Source organism: Cyprinus carpio, chromosome A12, assembly GCF_018340385.1.
Source record: "Cyprinus carpio isolate SPL01 chromosome A12, ASM1834038v1, whole genome shotgun sequence".
NCBI classification, from domain to species: domain Eukaryota; kingdom Metazoa; phylum Chordata; class Actinopteri; order Cypriniformes; family Cyprinidae; genus Cyprinus; species Cyprinus carpio.
This window is the reverse complement of record NC_056583.1, coordinates 14,226,854-14,245,564: the sequence shown is the minus strand read 5'-3', so window position 1 is coordinate 14,245,564 and position 18,711 is coordinate 14,226,854. Positions and strand designations below refer to the sequence as shown.

The 18,711-nt window shown below is 36.6% G+C and overlaps 1 protein-coding gene across 12 annotated transcripts in view; it reads right to left on the bottom strand.

Moving 5' to 3' along the window:
• Nucleotides 1-18,711, bottom strand: part of LOC109099155 (rho GTPase-activating protein 12-like) — a 44,700-nt gene that overhangs the window by 14,192 nt on the left and 11,797 nt on the right. For 7 of the 12 annotated variants that reach the window (XM_042767713.1, XM_042767716.1, XM_042767715.1 and 4 more), the window contains exons 3-4: nt 1,844-1,885; nt 799-1,062 (exon numbers count right to left, since the gene is read on the bottom strand). In XM_042767713.1, coding sequence (XP_042623647.1) covers nt 799-1,062; nt 1,844-1,885 — 306 coding nt within the window. Of the gene's footprint in view, nt 1-798; nt 1,063-1,843; nt 1,886-10,444; nt 11,971-18,711 lie in introns of those variants that run through there. The other 5 variants (XM_042767714.1, XM_042767718.1, XM_042767722.1 and 2 more) reach the window with 2 other exon arrangements.

Genomic DNA, 18,711 nt, shown 5'->3' with positions numbered 1-18,711 from the left:
ATAGTTGTAGTTGTACAACAATGATAAAAGTTGTAATAATATATTATTATATCTTAATTATATATATATATATATATATATATATATATATATATATATATATATATATATATATATATATATATATATATATATATATATATATACACACATATAAAATAATATCAAAATTATTATCATTATTTAAAAAATAAAAATAAAACACTTTAATACTGTGTCAATGCTAAGTTAGGGCATCTGTAGCAGATAACATTTTAACTTATATAAACAACAACACATAGCATTTTCTCCTTTTATTATGGCTAAATGTACACTTTTCCACTAGATGGCAGCTATGAACAATGGAAAGAGTGAAACTTAGATTGAAACTTCAGATAAGCGGAAAACAGGTTGAACATGTTACAGTTGTAAACACAGACATAGATGTCAGCTCTTACAGTAACCAGAACAACTTAACGCACAAACACATTTGTGTCAAACAATAATCTGTAATAATAGTAATATTCGCAGAGAGCGAGTTGCTCCACTCTGGTCTGTGCAAAGCTGGGTCAGCCGTCTGTTGAAGCTTAAATATCTGAACAGCATTTTTTAAAGGCTTAAATATAGACTGAAGACCTACTTCAACTCTGGCCTAGTTCAAACTTTCACATGCACAAGCATGTGGGCACACAGTCACACTTACATAAGCATTATTACATCAATGCAAAGATGGAGTGTTTTGCAGATGAAATAAGATATATTATTTACAAAGCTGACCATTATGGACTTTTAATTGCCATTTTTCCGGTTGTCTGTTACCTCCATGTCTCCAGTGTTCCCTCCAGTGTCCCCACGACTGCCCCTGTTTTCTCGTGAGCGCGGTGGTTTCCAGGTCCTCTCCTGAGTCGTGCGGTTGTAGTAGAAGTTTCTTCCACTCATATCTTTGTGTGTTTCCCAGTCGGCCAGGATATGCAGAGGGGAGGAAGAGGGAACAGGTGGGAGAGACGACTGAGAGATCTTTAACTCCTGGAGGTTGGTGTAAACGGGGGACTCGGGTCGACCCTGTCCGGTGGGTGATATGCCCTGTAGACAAAATAGAGGAAGAGAGGCAAGACTAAAAACTAATATTTTGTTTAACAGAATACACATACATGTCTCAAAAGAGAAGTGCACACATCTGCCACAATGAGGAGGCCAAGACAAACATAACCAGCTAATAAAACTCTTTTAAAAATTGATTCTGCCAAACAATTATTTTATTAATGTGTTCTTGGTCGACAACTGGCTGGACTTTAACACTGTCCCTTTAAAACACATTTCAATTGAGAAGAAAGCATGAAGAGAATTCAAAATTAAGCACAGAAATATTTGCACATGTTTTGCCAAAAAAAAAAAAGAGCCGATTAGAAAGTAACTTAAAGGTTCCAGACATCAGAGAATGATCATCTGTGCTCAATTCGAATGAGTCAAAGCTGATATAAATATATTAATCAGCCCTGTCCAAAGAAAATCAATCAACCAATTTATTTTTCTGGCTGGACAGATTACACAATTCCTGCAATTTCCTGAAGTGTCTTGATTTATAAGAAAAGCATGATAAAATGAACTGGTAAAGATTCATTACAATGAAAGTCTACAGGAAAAGAGATGGCATCATAATTTAAGGAAATATTTTGATTTTAATGAAAAATGCTAGAAAAAACAAAGGTCATGAGTCTAACACTATTAAGGTTGGTTTATGAAAAAATGTTTGCTAAATTTATCAATTTTAAGTGATAGTACTAACAATAGAAATGTCTGGTTAGCACAAATGAAAGTAAAGAAGTCAGTCAATGAAAAGAGTTATTTTAGAAAGTGTCTCTACCTCATTACTGTTACACAGACCACGTCCTCGCTGCTGAAGGCGCTGTTATTTTGGTGTAACCCATTGTGAGCGTCACCATAATGAAAACAAACCACACACAATACAAATGAACACAGAAACCAGAGGAAAACTGAGTGAAGGAAAACTCACATATACATGAAGAACAGAAACAGAAGCCATTCTCACCTGAGAATAACAGAAACTACTGCTTCCAGAACATCAACAAAGCCACCACTGACTACTTGACTTGAACCCTACTGTAACTGGTAATGTGCAAGCTAGAGGATATATATCTGTGAATACATACACCACTATTAAGTGATCCACCAGGGGTTCTTTAAACTTGGACGCAATATCTGAGGACCAATCCAACAAAATAATGACCCGTTGCTAACCTAACGTTACCTCTAAAAAAAATTGACACAGTTCCTGTTTTTGTGGAAAGGCTGTTGGCAAAGACCTCAAATAGTCAAAGTATTTGGAAGAGAGCGAAAGAGGCCTGTTAGCCAATCCATCCTGTCATGCATGGAAACATATGGGACTTCCTGTCATACTGAAATAATAAGGTTAATCGCGATAATAGACTCAAAGCTACTCCAACATTTTCCAATGTCCTGTGAGACTGTGTAGCATTGAGCAAAACATTCCACAAGAGAATCCCAACATTCCATTCAGCCAAATACGTTTTGATTGCCAGTAAAATAATCTTTTAGTTGTATAATGATCACTAAACTACACTGCGCTACTTCCAAGTTGCATCGCTACGTGCTCTCATTCAGCTTACATCATAAAATAATATCAACTCAGATTAATATTTCATGTCCATGTACATAAATATGTTTTATTTGGCAAGTAGTGGCGGTTTGGTTATGATCATGACCAGCAAACTGTACATCACACCTTGTTTAAAAGAAAAGAAAAAAGAAAAGAAAAGAATCATAATAAATCATTATGAAGAAAATAAACTGAATCATAAAATTACAATTTAAAAAAGTATTTAAAGTATTAATATAATATAATATAATATAATATAATATAATATAATATAATATAATATAATATAATATAATATAATACATGTATAATATAATATAATAAGCAATTAAAATCAAACATTTAAAAACACAGCGGAAAATTTCACCTTCTGACTCCTGCTTGTCTCTTGAGTTGTCTCTTGGGTCTTTTTCTGTTCAGTCTAATGGAGATACTGAAACTCTCCAGCTCAAGATCTTCATACAAACCACAACCCTTGTTTGAATTTCTGTCCCAACCACATGCATACTGTATGTGCAACTGCAGAAAGAACAACACTAAGAGAGACCAGCCTACACTGGATTATTTTATAAGAAAGGTGACCCAAAAATAGCTCAACAGCAGTGCTCATAAGTTCATTTCACTCAGTGTATGTACAATGTTGCGTGCGCACAGAAACACAGAGTAATGTATTCAAATCCATGCGCAGCCACATGCCTCCACATGGAAATGTGTAGAGCACACCCAGGAGGAAATGCACAGCACGCACATATACACAGTAGCAGCTGTGAGCATCCATAGACTACAGCCCCTACGGCAATATGAGATATGAACACGGACTCTTTCAAAAGCTGCATTTGGTTATGAAGTGTGTTTGTATAAATGTATGCAAGGTCAAACTGAAGTACTATGCCAATTGATTTATTTCATGTTATGAGAGGTCTTTTGTTCCAGAGATGTTTTAAGATTGGATTCTCAGATATGGATGAGACACACACACACACAGCATATGCTTTCTCATTCAGACATCACAAAGGTGCCATTGATGCAACGGCACCAGTCACTGTAATCTAAATTCTGCAAGCTTTCGTCATTCTATGAATCATCATCCATTTATTCCTCTATCCATCATTCTCCAAGTGCCAACAATATAATATAATATAATATAATATAATATAATATAATATAATATAATATAATATAATATAATATAATATAATATAATATAATATAATATAATATAATGCAAAGAAAAGAGTAGGTCTATAGAAAAAATAAAAATGTTAACAGATATAGTTTACCCAAAAATGACCTCCCCCAGAGCCCCGGAGCCACATGGATGTGTGCTCAACTGAACACTAGGTCTATATCTACAGTATGAGACCACAGTATCTACTGCAAGTGTGTCATGAAGGACGCGACCATACACACTCAAATCAAAACATTCTAGACCACTATATCAGATTCTCTGCTTTTCTCCTCTTGTAACTGGCCACTAGAGGTCGACATTAGACCAATAAATAAAGCCAGAGAAGGCTTATGTTTCAAACATGATAACCTCTATTCCTTTCCCTCCTAAGCACCTCATTACTTATGACCTGTGTGTGTGTGTGTGTGTGTGTGTGTGTGTGTGTGGGTGTTTGAGAATAAAAATGAAACCGAGAATAGCGAGGTCCTCCATAAACATTTCTAGACCGTCTTGATCTTGTAAAGCACTTTGATTAATGCTGACTGTACTTTATCCTCCACATTATACTGCTTACCAAATAAAACATTTAAATGGGCATTAAATATTGATTTGATCTGAAATAACTGTATTAGATTACATGCAGATTAAGGCTCAACAAGGTTCTGAAACTAATACAGCTATGTAGGCACTTTGCTCTCTGAGACAATGCCCATTTATAAAGTTTGGCGATGATTACTGAACAATATTCAACTGCAAAATGCCATTACAGACCAATAAGAAACAAATATTCGAGAGAGGATAGATACGCATGCTGCCCCACACACACACACACACACACACACACACACACACACACACACACACACACACACACACACACACTTGCTTAAATGCCTTTGTGTGCTAGGCTGTGACATACACTAAGACGGTTACATAACAGAATGAGTGTGTGTGAGTAAGGTACATTGCAGAGAGAGAGGGGAGTGAAAAGACAATTTGGAAACTTGGACAAGGTCACAATTTTGTGATGATTCATCATGGATGAGCCTGACAGTGTGTTTTATACACAAAATACAGGATAAAAGGCCCATGAGAGCAGGCAGTGCCTATGATTGGCTGATTACCCTGTCAGTGTACTAATGCCCACCTATCATGTTCACAGCAGTTACGAATTACAAAAATGTAACTCACTCGCACAGGTTTCACCAGGTTTGGTCATGAAAATTACCTTTTGGGAAACTGGTTGCATTTGTATAATCTTATTCATAGGTTTTCATAAAACCATCCTATAGTTAGGCTTAGTGTTGGGATTAAGGGTTGACCTTCATGCATACTTTTTCCCCCAAAAAAAATCATGTTTATATATCATACAAATTCGCTACCAATTTGCCAAAAATGTAAAATAGTTACTAATTGCCATAACATTCTAAATCACCGATGTTACATTTTGTCATGAGATCAGGTTAGTTCTGCTCAGTTTAATTAAAGCTTCATCTTCATGCTTGCAGTCTTCACACCGAAAAGAGTATAACTATCATTAATAAAAATAATCTTCAATCTATCATATTGCTCCCTTTGTTTTTAGAGGGTAGAGACTCTTTTTTTCCTCTTTATTTGTCCATCAAAAACTACCCCTTACACAAAGAAAGGCCTATCTCACTCTCTTCCTCCTGGACTGAGTATGGATGACCAGTGTAACCTACATTTCCATCTGACTGCCTGCAGTCAGGATGCATCCATTCAGCCACACATTAGCACATCTGTGACATATGCAGAGCCACGCGGGCACAGCCACTCAGCCACCTCCCCCAGAGCCCCGGAGCCACATGGATGTGCGCTCAACTGAACACTAGGTCTATATCTACAGTATGAGACCACAGTATCTACTGAAAGTGTGTCATGAAGAACGCAACCATACACACTCAAATCAATAAGTGTGGCTCCAGGAAGGCTGATTTAGTAGACAGCAAACTTTATGGAGAATTTTAGCTCTATTTCACACCTCAGCAAGTCTGACAGAGAGACAACCAATTAACCTTTAGGTCTTTGGTGCACAGCCCAATGCTGCGTGATACCACACACACACACACACACACACACACACAAACAAACCTCCCTGCGCTCAGCGCTAATGCTGACGGTTTCTATAAGACTCAATGTGAATATGAAATCTCAGTCAGAGCAGCATGATGAACAGCTGCACAATTTCCTCACTGCTGAATGTGGTGAAACTGCAAAAAACAGACTGAAATTCAAGAGGAAAACCTGGCGGAAAAAATAATGATTAGTGATGGGCCTGGATGGTCATTTAGGGAAGTGTAAGTACACTTCAAAATATCTTCTGTTGTGTTAAGCAAAGTGAGTAAATAATGACAGAACTGTCATTGAACGGAGTAAATAATGACAGAATTGTCATTTTTGGGTGAACTATTTCTTTAAGACAAACCAGTTGTTCAGACAACCAAGCAACTAGCTGATTATTAAAATATATGTAGATTTGCATCCATCATAAACAATGAACTTGGCAGTGATTAATATATGCGTGTGTTTCTGTGAGTGTGGAGAAGTGTAGAAAAACCTGGGGGCATTGTGCTTTGATGGTAGTCCCAAATCCACTACAGCAGACGGTGTGTCCCGCAACCGTGCAAATCCCTGTGTTCTCATTGGTTCCCCTCATCTCCCCAAAAACCCCTATTAATTATTCAGAAATGTTAGAGAGGACTCCTAGTGAGCAACACTCTGTTCTCTGAGCTCAAACCACTGCTCGTGAATGAGCTCACATCCCATATTTTCAACCTACAGTCTTTCCACATACAACTTACACTGCAAATCTAAACCTTGTCTATCCAAGAACTTTCTATCTTCATTGTTAGCAATCCATGTTTTCCAGACATTAAAGTTCTTGGAAAGACACACTGCACATTACTGTCATGTATACATGCATTTACATTTTTTTATTCATGCATTTGGCAGACACTTTATCCAAAGCATTCAAGGTATACATTTTTTAAGTTCATGCATACCCTGGGAATCAAACTCCTGATACTTGCATTGCGCCATGCTTTACTGTTTGACCATGCATGCTTTCTAATGCATATGCATGCTTTCTAATGTCAAACCCCTTAAGGATTAAACCATAAATCACTACAAATCATTATAACATAAAAAAATACAACTCCATAGACAAACACTGGCTACATGTTTTGCCTAAAAAAGAAAAAGGCTAGGCTAGGGGAGTTCAAAATATGGGGACAGCTGTCACCTAAATTTGCTCAAACCGTGAAGTGAGTTGTGGTGAGGATGCTCCTGGACAGAAGGGCTGGATGGATGATTCTTCCTTTCTCTCTCTCCCATCCCCCTTATTCCTCTCTCTGTCTTTCTCTCTTTGTGTTCCCTCTATGTGCTGACCGATGCAAAGGCTTAAAAAACTGCACTAGTGAAAAGGTTCACTGAACTGACAAGCTCTGCAAGACAAGTATAACTTCTCCACAGTTTGTATTTTTGTTGACATAACTTTTTTTTTTTTATAAGAGTTACAATATCTACAGAAAAGCAGACTGTAGCAAAGGCAGCTTAAGGGAAACTACTTACCCTGACCTGACCTTCAGGGATAAATTCTTCCCTCAAGTATATGGGTTTACATTAACCTCTAGTGCTGGGAAGTAACTAAAAAGGCTAACTAATACAAAAGTTTGTTTTTGAATAGTATAAATTTTGCATTAACATGCTATTTATTTCAAAAGAAGCAACGAATTGTGACGTTTTGACATTATATGGTACATGGAGCATTATAATCAAGCAAACAAAAAATATCAGCCACTTTAAGTATCTTCAAAGAAGATTTGTAAGCAAATTATAGTGCAGCAATCTTTTCAAAAGGCTAACCTGACTTTAAATACTTAAAATTATGAATAACCTGACAATCTATAGTTTCCAAAAAGAATTCCCAACCTTGATGACCTGATTAGAACCTTTCATTTTAGGAACTTAGTTACTGGAACTAGGCACCAGGACAGTTCCCCAGATAACGTAAATGTTCCCCTAAGGATATTAGACAATAAACACATGACAGTGTCAATATATTGTTTATCAGTTTTCTTCAAGCCATTGTGGGTGTTTTCATAAGAAGATGGTATACTTCTAAGACAATGCTAATCGACATAGACTTTTTTACAGTTTCTACTGACATTATAAAGTCAGTTTGGAGTAACACATGTTATTAAATGTTCTCTTTTGTTGGACAACAGGTTTGTAAATGCTTCTTGTTACCTGCGGTGCGAACATGCCAAAGAGTGGGAACTTCCATCATTAGTTCTAGGAACTATGAAAAGGTTACTCCGGTGCAAAAGCCCCTATTATGGTTTGGAAGCACACTGGTCAATGCAGTCAGACAACATTATACTTTTAATATAACAGTACTTGCTAATCAATAACTGAGGCTAAGCTGCATCAGCACCACACAGCCCAATATATCATTCATGTGTACGTGAACACACTCCTGCCCCTCCAGACACCCCTTGGAAAGCTAAGCCTACTGATTAAGTAGAAAATCCCTCGTTAATTCCTGTTGTGGTATTGCCTTTTGCTAATTACATGCACTGTAGGTTACGAGGTTGGACTGTGAAAGAATGACAGTGGTGTTAACAGGATGAGCAAGCAGCAACAGAGTCCGGCCAATCAGGAGGTCATATCATACATTTTTAATGATTTAGTATTTCCACTTAAGTCCAATAAATATTTAGATATACTGTATAATATCTTCAAGGCCCACTATAGTGACCTTATTACCAAATCTTGTAGACAGATGATGCCCTGACACAACCTATAGGATTTACTATGGCTTCTAACATAAACTAAAAGAACAGATTTGCAACAAAAACATCTAGAAAACTAGATCTCTGAAACACCAAATCACTAATGGACTTGATTTGACGTCAGAGCTTATTCGATCAAACTAATTATCTATATCACAACACAATGTCCAATCTAATGGATCTAAATCATTTTTAAAAGTACTAAGGTAACAGTTTCTAATCATAATCGCATTGTTTTTTTTTCAGACTATCAGACTGGTGATCTTCAGAGAAAGAACACAACAGGTGCTTTATAAATAAACTTTTTGCTTAGACAGTAATATTCTAATATTTCAGCTCATCATGCGAAACAGGAAGTATTAAGCAATTCTATATAATGTCTTTTGATCTTATCTGTTATCATAAAGGAAATGCCTTCTAGAAAGATATTTTCCTCTTTCTGTCTTACACACATTTAATCACAGACTGATCATTCAGACAGAGCAGATTTATCTGAACCAATACTGAAGCAGATAATCTTATCAAGGTGAATCAAATTAGTGGCAGTCAAACATCAGCGTCAGCCAAATGGCCTGACAACACACACATTAGATGCAATCACTTGTAGTTAGTCTGAGCTAAATCCAATAAAATAAATCCCAGTTGTATGTCCTAGACTCACATTTAGCACACGGCTTGTTAACAAAGGTGCCAAGGCATTGTGGTACACTTGCTGTGCTACATCACTATGGCTGTTTTTCTCAGTGTTGGTTCGTCACCCCTGTACACACAAGCACAGCGGGGTTAACGAAACGTCTTAGACGCTCATCGAACGTCTGCCATATAGACTAAAGGAGATGACGGCGCTTGGTACTGAGAGCACAATAGCTATTCAGGGAGGACTGCCCTCAGAACAACTCACAATGACTCAACAAAGAGGAACAGAAAGATGAATAGACAGAGAGGGGCGATTCTGGAGAGACACAAGACAGCCAGAAAGGATTTTCAAAAGTGTCATTTTTCGCAACACAGGGGAACGGACGAGCAAAGACCAACGATTTCAGAAAGACTTCTGGAAAGGTTTGAAAATATTAGGATCTGCATTGGAAATAGGCTAACCAAAAACATTCTTTATGACAGAACAGAGGGATTGTGGGAAGGGAATTCCAGTCATGCAAAACTATAAGAGAAAGACAATCCCAACACTCAACATGGCAATCTGAGGCCATATGTTAGTAGTGGTGAACACCCATGCTTGCCCTCGACAAGACCTTTCGCTTCAGAAATAGACAAAGAACAATGCGTCTTTCTCACGATGACGACAAAGCCAGCGTACTGATGGAACAAAGCTTAAGTGTGAGGACATGGGTTAATCAGCAAAATGACATCAACGGCTACAACCTGCTCACTGTTCAAAAAACAGCTGAGATCATCTTTCTCTTCTACACACTGTCCATTTCTCCTTTTTCAAGTTGTGTGTGGAATTTCACCACAAAAATAAACATGAAAACAGTAATACTGTAATTTTCTGTAATACTGTGAATATTAATACAATTTAAAATAACTGTTTTCTTGAAGAATTTCTTATTATTATTGTTGAAAACAGCTGTGCTGCTTAATATTTTTGTGTAAACCATTAACTGTTAATTTTATTATTATTATTATTAAATTTAACATATATATTATTATTATATTTCTATTATTACTATTTGATTGACCTTTTATTTCAGTTCCAAATATGTCACAAATAATAACTGCATGGACAAAGATGAAGTCACACCCCTAAGCGAGAACCCCACCTACGTTAAGCATCTTCCCGTACATCTCAGCGTTCTCATTTTCCACATTCGCTCCTCAGGCACTCACCAGGTAGTGTGGAGATCGAAGGTAAGAGAACATGTCTTCTGTGGGTCTGGGGCCAAAACAGGCCCCCAATGATAAAGTTAAGTCCTTCTTGTAGCAAGAGGAAAATGGTGCCATACAGAGAGGGTGGAAGAGAGAAATAAGGAATCAGAGACATGACAGTCACAGCTTTCCAACCCAAAGCCACAAAGAGGCAGGGACAAAGTGCTTAAAGAGAGCATCTTAGTGAGTTAAATATAGAAGCAGTGGAGTTCTCTTTAAATAGGCTCACTCATTAGAACACTGGACTTAACCACTTTGGAGTGGAAAAGAGAGAGAAAGTAAAGCAACCGCTAAGAGAAAGCAGGACACGGTGGCCCTAGATGCTGAAGGTCTGCCAGCAGAGGTCAGAGGTCATGGCACTAGAGATCAATGGAGATGCAGTTCACACGCTCCAAAGAGGAACGGTGGGATTTCAATCGCCGTGGTTCCTGTTCATGAGTCTGACAGGGTCTAAGTTTGAATCTCTGTTCACACTGACAGTGATTAAATCACTGGAGGTCACCAAGTCACTGAGCTGTTGGATGGATGCTATTGGGATGTTTTAACTTGACTTCTGCAAACAACTGTACCAGGTGGCATATCGCTTGAACTTCACTCACATTGTCACCAATTCTATATTTCTTATCAAATTTAACTCTGCTAACGTTCTGCAAATCTTCCTTGTGGTCTATACATCGCTGTCAGTGCAAAGGTAAAGGTACATTTTCTTACGATTAAATACTTTGTTCTATTTTGCAACCTCTACAAGTATACCAATTGTAGGTTGATTTCCTTTGAAAAGTGAAAACTGCTTTCAAATCATTGCTTTATTTAAGCATCTCAACAAATCTGACATTGCAATAGTGGCTCAACCAGTAGCATGAGTTTGGGGCAGGGCTATCTGTTTCTTCAGCTAATGGCAGAAGAAGGAAACAGTCAAAGCTTGAGGTACAGTGTGTTCAGGATGAATGAATTGATGTACTAGCTTTGAGTCAGCAGTTTTGACATTTCATTGGCCGGGCAGTTGCTCAATGCAGGGCTCTGAACAAAGGAACAATGTTGCGAGCCCCCCGTGTGCCTGTTCAAGCTCTGTGCCGTAAGAATTCTGCTGATAATTTGCACACGGTCACGTCTTGGCTCGTGCACAATACATCACACCCACTCACATCCCCACAAACTGAATAATGCATACGGTGGTGTGGCTGAGAGAGACTGTGGTGTTTACAACTGTCTGAACTGAGTACAACCAAAGACCCTTTAAGGAAATTCTGTTGAATAAATGTTCATCTTTATAGCTTCAATAACTAATAATTATTATTTTTCATATCAAGAAGATATTGGCTCGGTTCACAGCAAATGCTGCTCCACATTAACTAGTATGAACTTGGGTTACTTATTATGCGCATTTGAAAACACAACATATGCCAACCATCTTAACAAATTTGTAATGAAAAGTACTTATAAACTGATTGTTGTAAACTAATAAGAAGCTTTAAGGTCTCACTGTAGTTTTCAGCCAAAATAAAAACTTGATGGTTAAATGTTTAAAAAAAAAAAAGCCATAAATACTGGTATTGTAATTTTTGTCCCACTTTATATTAAGTGGCCTTAACTTTCTTGTCTTGATGTCTTAAACCTACCCATACCAGTTGTGCAACAGAATAAAATTACTAATAGAATTATTTTAATCTTAAATACTTATATTTTACAGGAAAACATTACAATAGTAATATTTCTCATTATGTTTATTATTTTATTATTATTATTAGTCATATTGATATATAATCACGAAATGTAAAATCATAATCACATTTTTTAACAGAAAAAAACCCTGTTATTCAATAACTTCAGAAGAAAAAGTCCAACAGGTTTTGAACGACTTGAGAATAAGTAAATAAAAGTACAGAATTTTCATTTTTGAGTGAAATATCCCTTTAACAAGTACTTAAAACTCTTACATGCTGTCATGCAGAAAGGGTCACTATGGAGATTACAAGAATGAATGGGAGGGTGAATCAGGTTAATTAAACTTGGACACCCTGAATGCTTATGCTTTTATCAAACCACTCTCGTTTTAAACAACAAGATAAGAAAGAGGCTAGGTTAAACCATGGCTGGCAATCTGCACAAGAATACTGTACAAAAGAATGTGTGTGTGTTATCTCTTCTCCAGAGGTGTGAGTATTATACATACAAGTCTGTCATAATGATAAGAGCCCATTAGGTCCACCAACTCAACGCTCAACATTTAAGAGCCCTCTTCCTCTCTGCTTCCATCTCTTATGCACTTTCTCCTTCCATCAAGGTGACCCACAAAGGGCCATCCCTCTGCATCAGTGCGCAAACATATAGATGTTCTGCTGTGCAGAGCTAATCCAGCATTAAACCAGTCACAGAAACCTCCAATCAGACATGATATACATGTACAGTTTAGCTTCAGGGAGTATTGTAGGTTGGATTTCCACAATTTTAAACTGACAATTCAACAAGCTTTCAGTGCTACCTTCACAAGAGCACTTCAGACACATCACTGTATATTATAGCATATGTTAATATTTCAACAGCTTTTTTATATTTTAATTTTTTCATTTGAATTTTATTTAAAGTTTTAGAACTTTTATGTGCTTTTATCATTTTATTCGTTTTTCAATATTTACATACAGCTTTAAACTATTTTTACTTCAGTTTTAGTGGTTGTAGTATTTCAACTTGAAAGCATCATTATAAGCAAAGACAAGCTGCAAAATGCAGAAACAGTCTCTAGCACAGAAACAGAGGAAATAATACCACTGTGAGGAACAAAAAGGCAGACAGAGACAGGAAATGAAGTCAGAAGTGTTGTCTGGGGTACAGGTGACAGACGGCTGCTCAAGAAAACAACGTGGATTTAAAAGCCCCAAACAACATATATAAGATAACATTTATTCATTTAGCAGATACAACACAAACTCCATCATAAAACATTTTGGAGAAATTATGGCACATAACACTGAATGAGTATTCTAGCATGAAGGTAAAAATGAAAGTTTCTTTGCAAATTCACCATAGCCTCATCCTCAAACAGTTCATTGAGTTTTGTTTGAGGCATTAAATAGCAAGTGAACCACATAATCACAAGCAACACTGTAAAATCATTTTTTTTCTATTGTGTCTATAATATAGTCTCAACTTTTTTTTTTTACTTTTCTAACTGTGGCTCGCTGCTTTGCATGTTGGTCTCTTCCTATCTAAATGGATGATTTTTGTCCAGAAATAGAAACGAGAGCGAGATGAGAGCTGGATGTGGCCATGTGTTCGGTCTGTTTGGTTAACACAGCCAGATAATGGAGATTTCTTGCAGAGAACCCAACATTTCTACTCTAGACCTGAAAATTCAGTTTTCAGAAAAAACAAGAGGAAAGAGCATTTGGGAGAGGTATATTCCCCTGATATACTGGTCTTGGTCTTACATTTCAGAAGCCAGACAGAGAGTTTAGTGACGACACTAATCTCACCAAGCACTTCCATGAACCCTTGAAATGGTACTTTACTCTCTGCTCGAGTGTGATGTCCAGATGGTTTCACTTCAAACTCACATTCAAGTTCATAAGTTCCAATCCTAAAGGTCAAAGCAAGTCCATCTGTCATGATTCTCACTCTTTCTGCAATCTACCGTCAACTATAATATAAGAACAGAAATAATTCCTCCAGAACCATGAGTTACGTAAACGACGAAGACAACAACAACAATGTCATCTGGATTATGGATTTAAAATCTGATTTCCTCTTTTTGCAGAGAGTTATTATGCCAAACCACCACAACAAATCAAGACATGTTCTTATTTATCTTGAAACATTTGTTTCTGACTCAAGGTTTTGAATCACTACAGGAACAGTAGCCATGAGCTTTCGGGTCAGAGCGTGACAGAGCATGGACTGCAGACTATCTTAACAAAAACTTTACAAAAACCTGATTATGTAAACAGGAAATTGTTGTTAGTCATTTTACAGTCAGTAAGACACTCTCTTCCTTTCTTAGAGGACAGCTCTTAGCAAAATAAGCAGAAAAATATGAAAAGATTTTTTTTAGCCCAAGTACCTTCCTACTTGATATTAACCAATAACGGCTGATAAATTAGAAGATATTTGGTCATTTAATTGACTATAACTATATTGGCCTGTAAAAGTCAATGTACAATGTAAAAGTCTTAACTGTCACTTTTGATAAACTAAAGGCATCTTAGCTGAATTAAAGTATTAATTTCTAATAAATAAATGAATCATACAGATCCCAAACATTTTACAAGCATACCACAACAGCCACTTAAAAAAAACACATATTGGTCGACAACATCTTCCAATGCCTAAAATATCTGAAACCAGGTAAAAGTACAGTAAGGTGAGCTGAGAAAAAAAAATTTAGTGTCCCATGACTGTGGTCAGTGGTCACCTGTAAAATACAGATTTAGATGTAAATAAAATCAAACTGCAACATGATCAATCAAATATCACAAACTTAAATTACTGCCATCTCCAATATTTTTCTAATACATCCCAACTACAAATAATAAAATTTGTAGTCCCTGTGCATGTGTCTCTTCCAGGATCTCATGTGGTGTTCTCAGATATCCTCTTGCTCTCTTTTGCCCACCCACACAGTTAGCCTCAAACAACTATCAAACAAGTATTTCATCTCAAATTCTTCTGTGACGTTCTCTTTTTCTCGCCCTTTGGCTGACTGACTGGATGAGAGTATTTTAGCTGAACCCGAATGGTAAAGAGGCATGGAGACTCTTTGCGCCCCTCAGATGTCTGATAATGTGGCTTTTGTCAGTCATTCAGTCCTTTGGAGGCAACATTCAGGTCAGAATGCTGTGGTTCCAAAGCCAATGATTGGGCTTTCGCACCCTCTGCATGTGTTTATGGGATTCAGGTTTAATACTCCAGTGCTTGATACTTACAATGACAGAGCATGAAATTTCGAGCACACACACACACAGACACACACACCTAATTAAGAGACCCGATTCTGAACTCCTGGCAGTTCCTCTATGACTTGTTGTTTGGAAAGAAGAAAAGAAAGTATACTCTTTGACTGAGTATTCAAATTTCACCCTTTTTTTTTTTTTTGATTTACTTCTCTATTGCCCACTCACAAATACTTTCAATAACTAGGTGAACAAAATATCAGTAACATATCATTATCAGCCAACATTAGAGATCCACAATCGTTCAATAATGGATATTTAATTGTTCATTCTCATTTGTCATATGTTTACATGTAAATTGAGCGTTTTGATGACAGCAAAGTTTAACTTTAAAGCACAAATTTAATAATTCAATATAAATAAAAAATCATATTTAATTTATTTCAAAATAAATATCAATCTTTCATACTGAACATTATAAACTTGTGTGCTTCACTTGAGGCATTTAAAATGATTCATTTTAGTTTTTAGTGTTTTATTTTACAAGCATTTAGACAAAATGGTATCGGATTTAAATTTTGGCTATTTATCCATTACTGACAATAACTTAAAAAATGATTACCGACTAGAATTTTAATATTGCTGCATTAACACAGATAAATGTTTTTGAATCTTGTAAGAGAGACACACCAGAACACAAACAGCTCTTTGAGTGTTTGCTTTGGTTCTTTAGACTCTCTTTGTGCCAGTATAAAAGGGCATTTTGGGGCACCCAGTGCTTACTGGCACAAACATCCACCCAAGTCTTTCTTTCCAGTGGCACAAGCAGACAGCAATCCATCACACAGTGCACGGACAGGGAAAGAGATATTATTAACCTTTCAAAGAAGGACATAAAAATTAGTAAAATTATTTAAACAAGGCTGCGGATAAAAAAAACTGCCCTTTTAAGAGACATTTAACATTATTGGCAGGCACTCAACTGACATCAAACCCACTGTGGCATAAAGAGAGATTGTAGATTATGTATTTTTAAAGTCCTGCACAAATGTATGTGCACACAATCATGAAATGCTAAGATTTTGTGTGCCACATTCCCCTTAATCCAGTCCTTTCCCATCGACCCGCAACCCCCTCTTCTTCACGGAGGTACCATAAGAGGCTTTTAAATGGGGGGTGGGTTGTGTTTGGTGCAAGAAGGAACATACTTACTTGTGAAGTAACTGTCACAATTGGCATTTTTAGGGATGGTTTAAGCTTCAGGCTCTGAACTGTTAAGACCGGTAGTTTCCCCAACAGCACTAAAAGAGAAGTTAGAGTGAGATCTGAGAGCAGGAACCACTCAGTGGCCAGCGAGCCAGAGGGTGATGGGGAAGATGGTGAGAGTGGTCTTTGACTGGTCTTCAAACCTTTAGACAAGACCGTGTGTTAAAACACAGGATCAGCCAAGCAGATTTTGTGAAGATTACAGGGGGAGCATCCTGTTAGACATCACAAACTGTCACTCTCATTGACAAGCTTCTCACTATCTGCCAGCGATTAACAAACCCTCTGTGCAACGCATATGAAAACATTCTGAAACCTGATTTGAACCCACTGACTTTCACTGTACAGACAAAAAACTTTCATTGTTCCACACAAAAAAATGAAAGTCTCTAAGAACTTCATGAGAGTGAGTAAATGATGACAAGATTTTCATTTTTGGGAGAACTATCCCTTTAAGAACTGACAGTTGACCCCAGCTTAATACTGGGTTATTTCAAAAGCATTTCTTTATGTAATAGTGAGATTAGCAACAGCATAATCTACAGCTCACACAACAAATCTTTGTGATCAAGTAGTGTTTGGTGCAAGAAGGCCAACGGATAACATCATCAGTGTTATTTGCATGCTAAAGGAGGTACATCATAAGGTCAAAGGTCTTCTGATGTACTGGTCTTACACAAAAGCTCTTACACAAACACACCGCAGACACAAACTGGCACCCAAATATACACATAAAGTAATACTGAAAGTGCAAACAGACATTGGACAGAGGAAGCTCTACAAACAAAGCTTCTTCAGTAGTGACTTGCTGTGTCCATTCTCCTCAACTGAATCACAGTCACAAAATCTGGCAAAAAGTGAGTGTGTACAGTCGACTCCACATAAAGTACACACACAAATGTCAAGTACTGAAAGCAGTGAAGTTCTTCGCCTTCAGGGTCTTCTCTTTGTTTTTAGCATGTTTGCTAAAACTAACAGCTTTGTTAACACTAATATACATACACACATCCCAAAACACGACTGGACAAATCACACAAAAACATGTTTATAGGTCACATTTCACACCCTTAGTACATGAAAAACTACCATGATGAATATATGTGACCCTGGACCACAAAACCAGTCATAAGGGTCCATTTTAAATAAGCTTTCTATTGATGTATGGTTTGTTAGGATAGGACACTATTTGGTCGAGATACAACTATTTAAAAATCTGGAATCTGAGGGTGCAAAAAAAATTTATTATTGAGAAAATCGCCTTTGAAGTTGTCCAAATGAAGTTTTTAGCAATGCATAATACTAATCAAAACTGAAGTTTTAATATATTTACAATAGGACATTTACAAAACATTTTCATGGAACATGATCTTTACTTAATATCCTAATGATTTTTGGCATAAAAGAAAAATAAATCATTTTGACCCATACAATGTATTTTTTGCTATTGCTACCAATATACCCCAGCAACTTAAGACTGGTTTTGTGGTCCAGGGTCACATATAAGTTTGGGGTTAGTAAGTTTAAATCAATACTTTTATTCAGCAAAAATGCATTAAATTGACAGCAGAAAAAAAATCTACAACATTGTTTACTGAAAAAGCAGCACAACTGTTTTCAACACTGATAATAATAAGAAGAAATTTTTCTTTAGCACCAAATCAGCATATTAGAATGATTTCTGAAGGATCATGTGACACTGAAGACTGCAGAGAAATGACCGCTGAAAATCCAGCTTTGCCATCACAGGAATAAATTACATTTCAAACATTTGTTATTTTACATAAAATATTAAAAATATATTACAATTATTTTAAAAATAAATAACAATACTAAAAATTATTTATTTTACTACATTTATCAAATTTACGCAGTCTTGGCTTTTGACGTTTTGAAGTTCTTTTTTCAAAAACTCGACCTTATGAACATTAGTACACAGATTTAAAGCTTGAATAATATATAATTATTTGTTTAGCCTAACAGTAATAACAGAAACCTTTTGTATTGTGTGTAATAAAAAACTGCTTAATAAAAAATGAAAATTGAATACTCCCATGTCAAGTTTCATTTCTCAAAGTC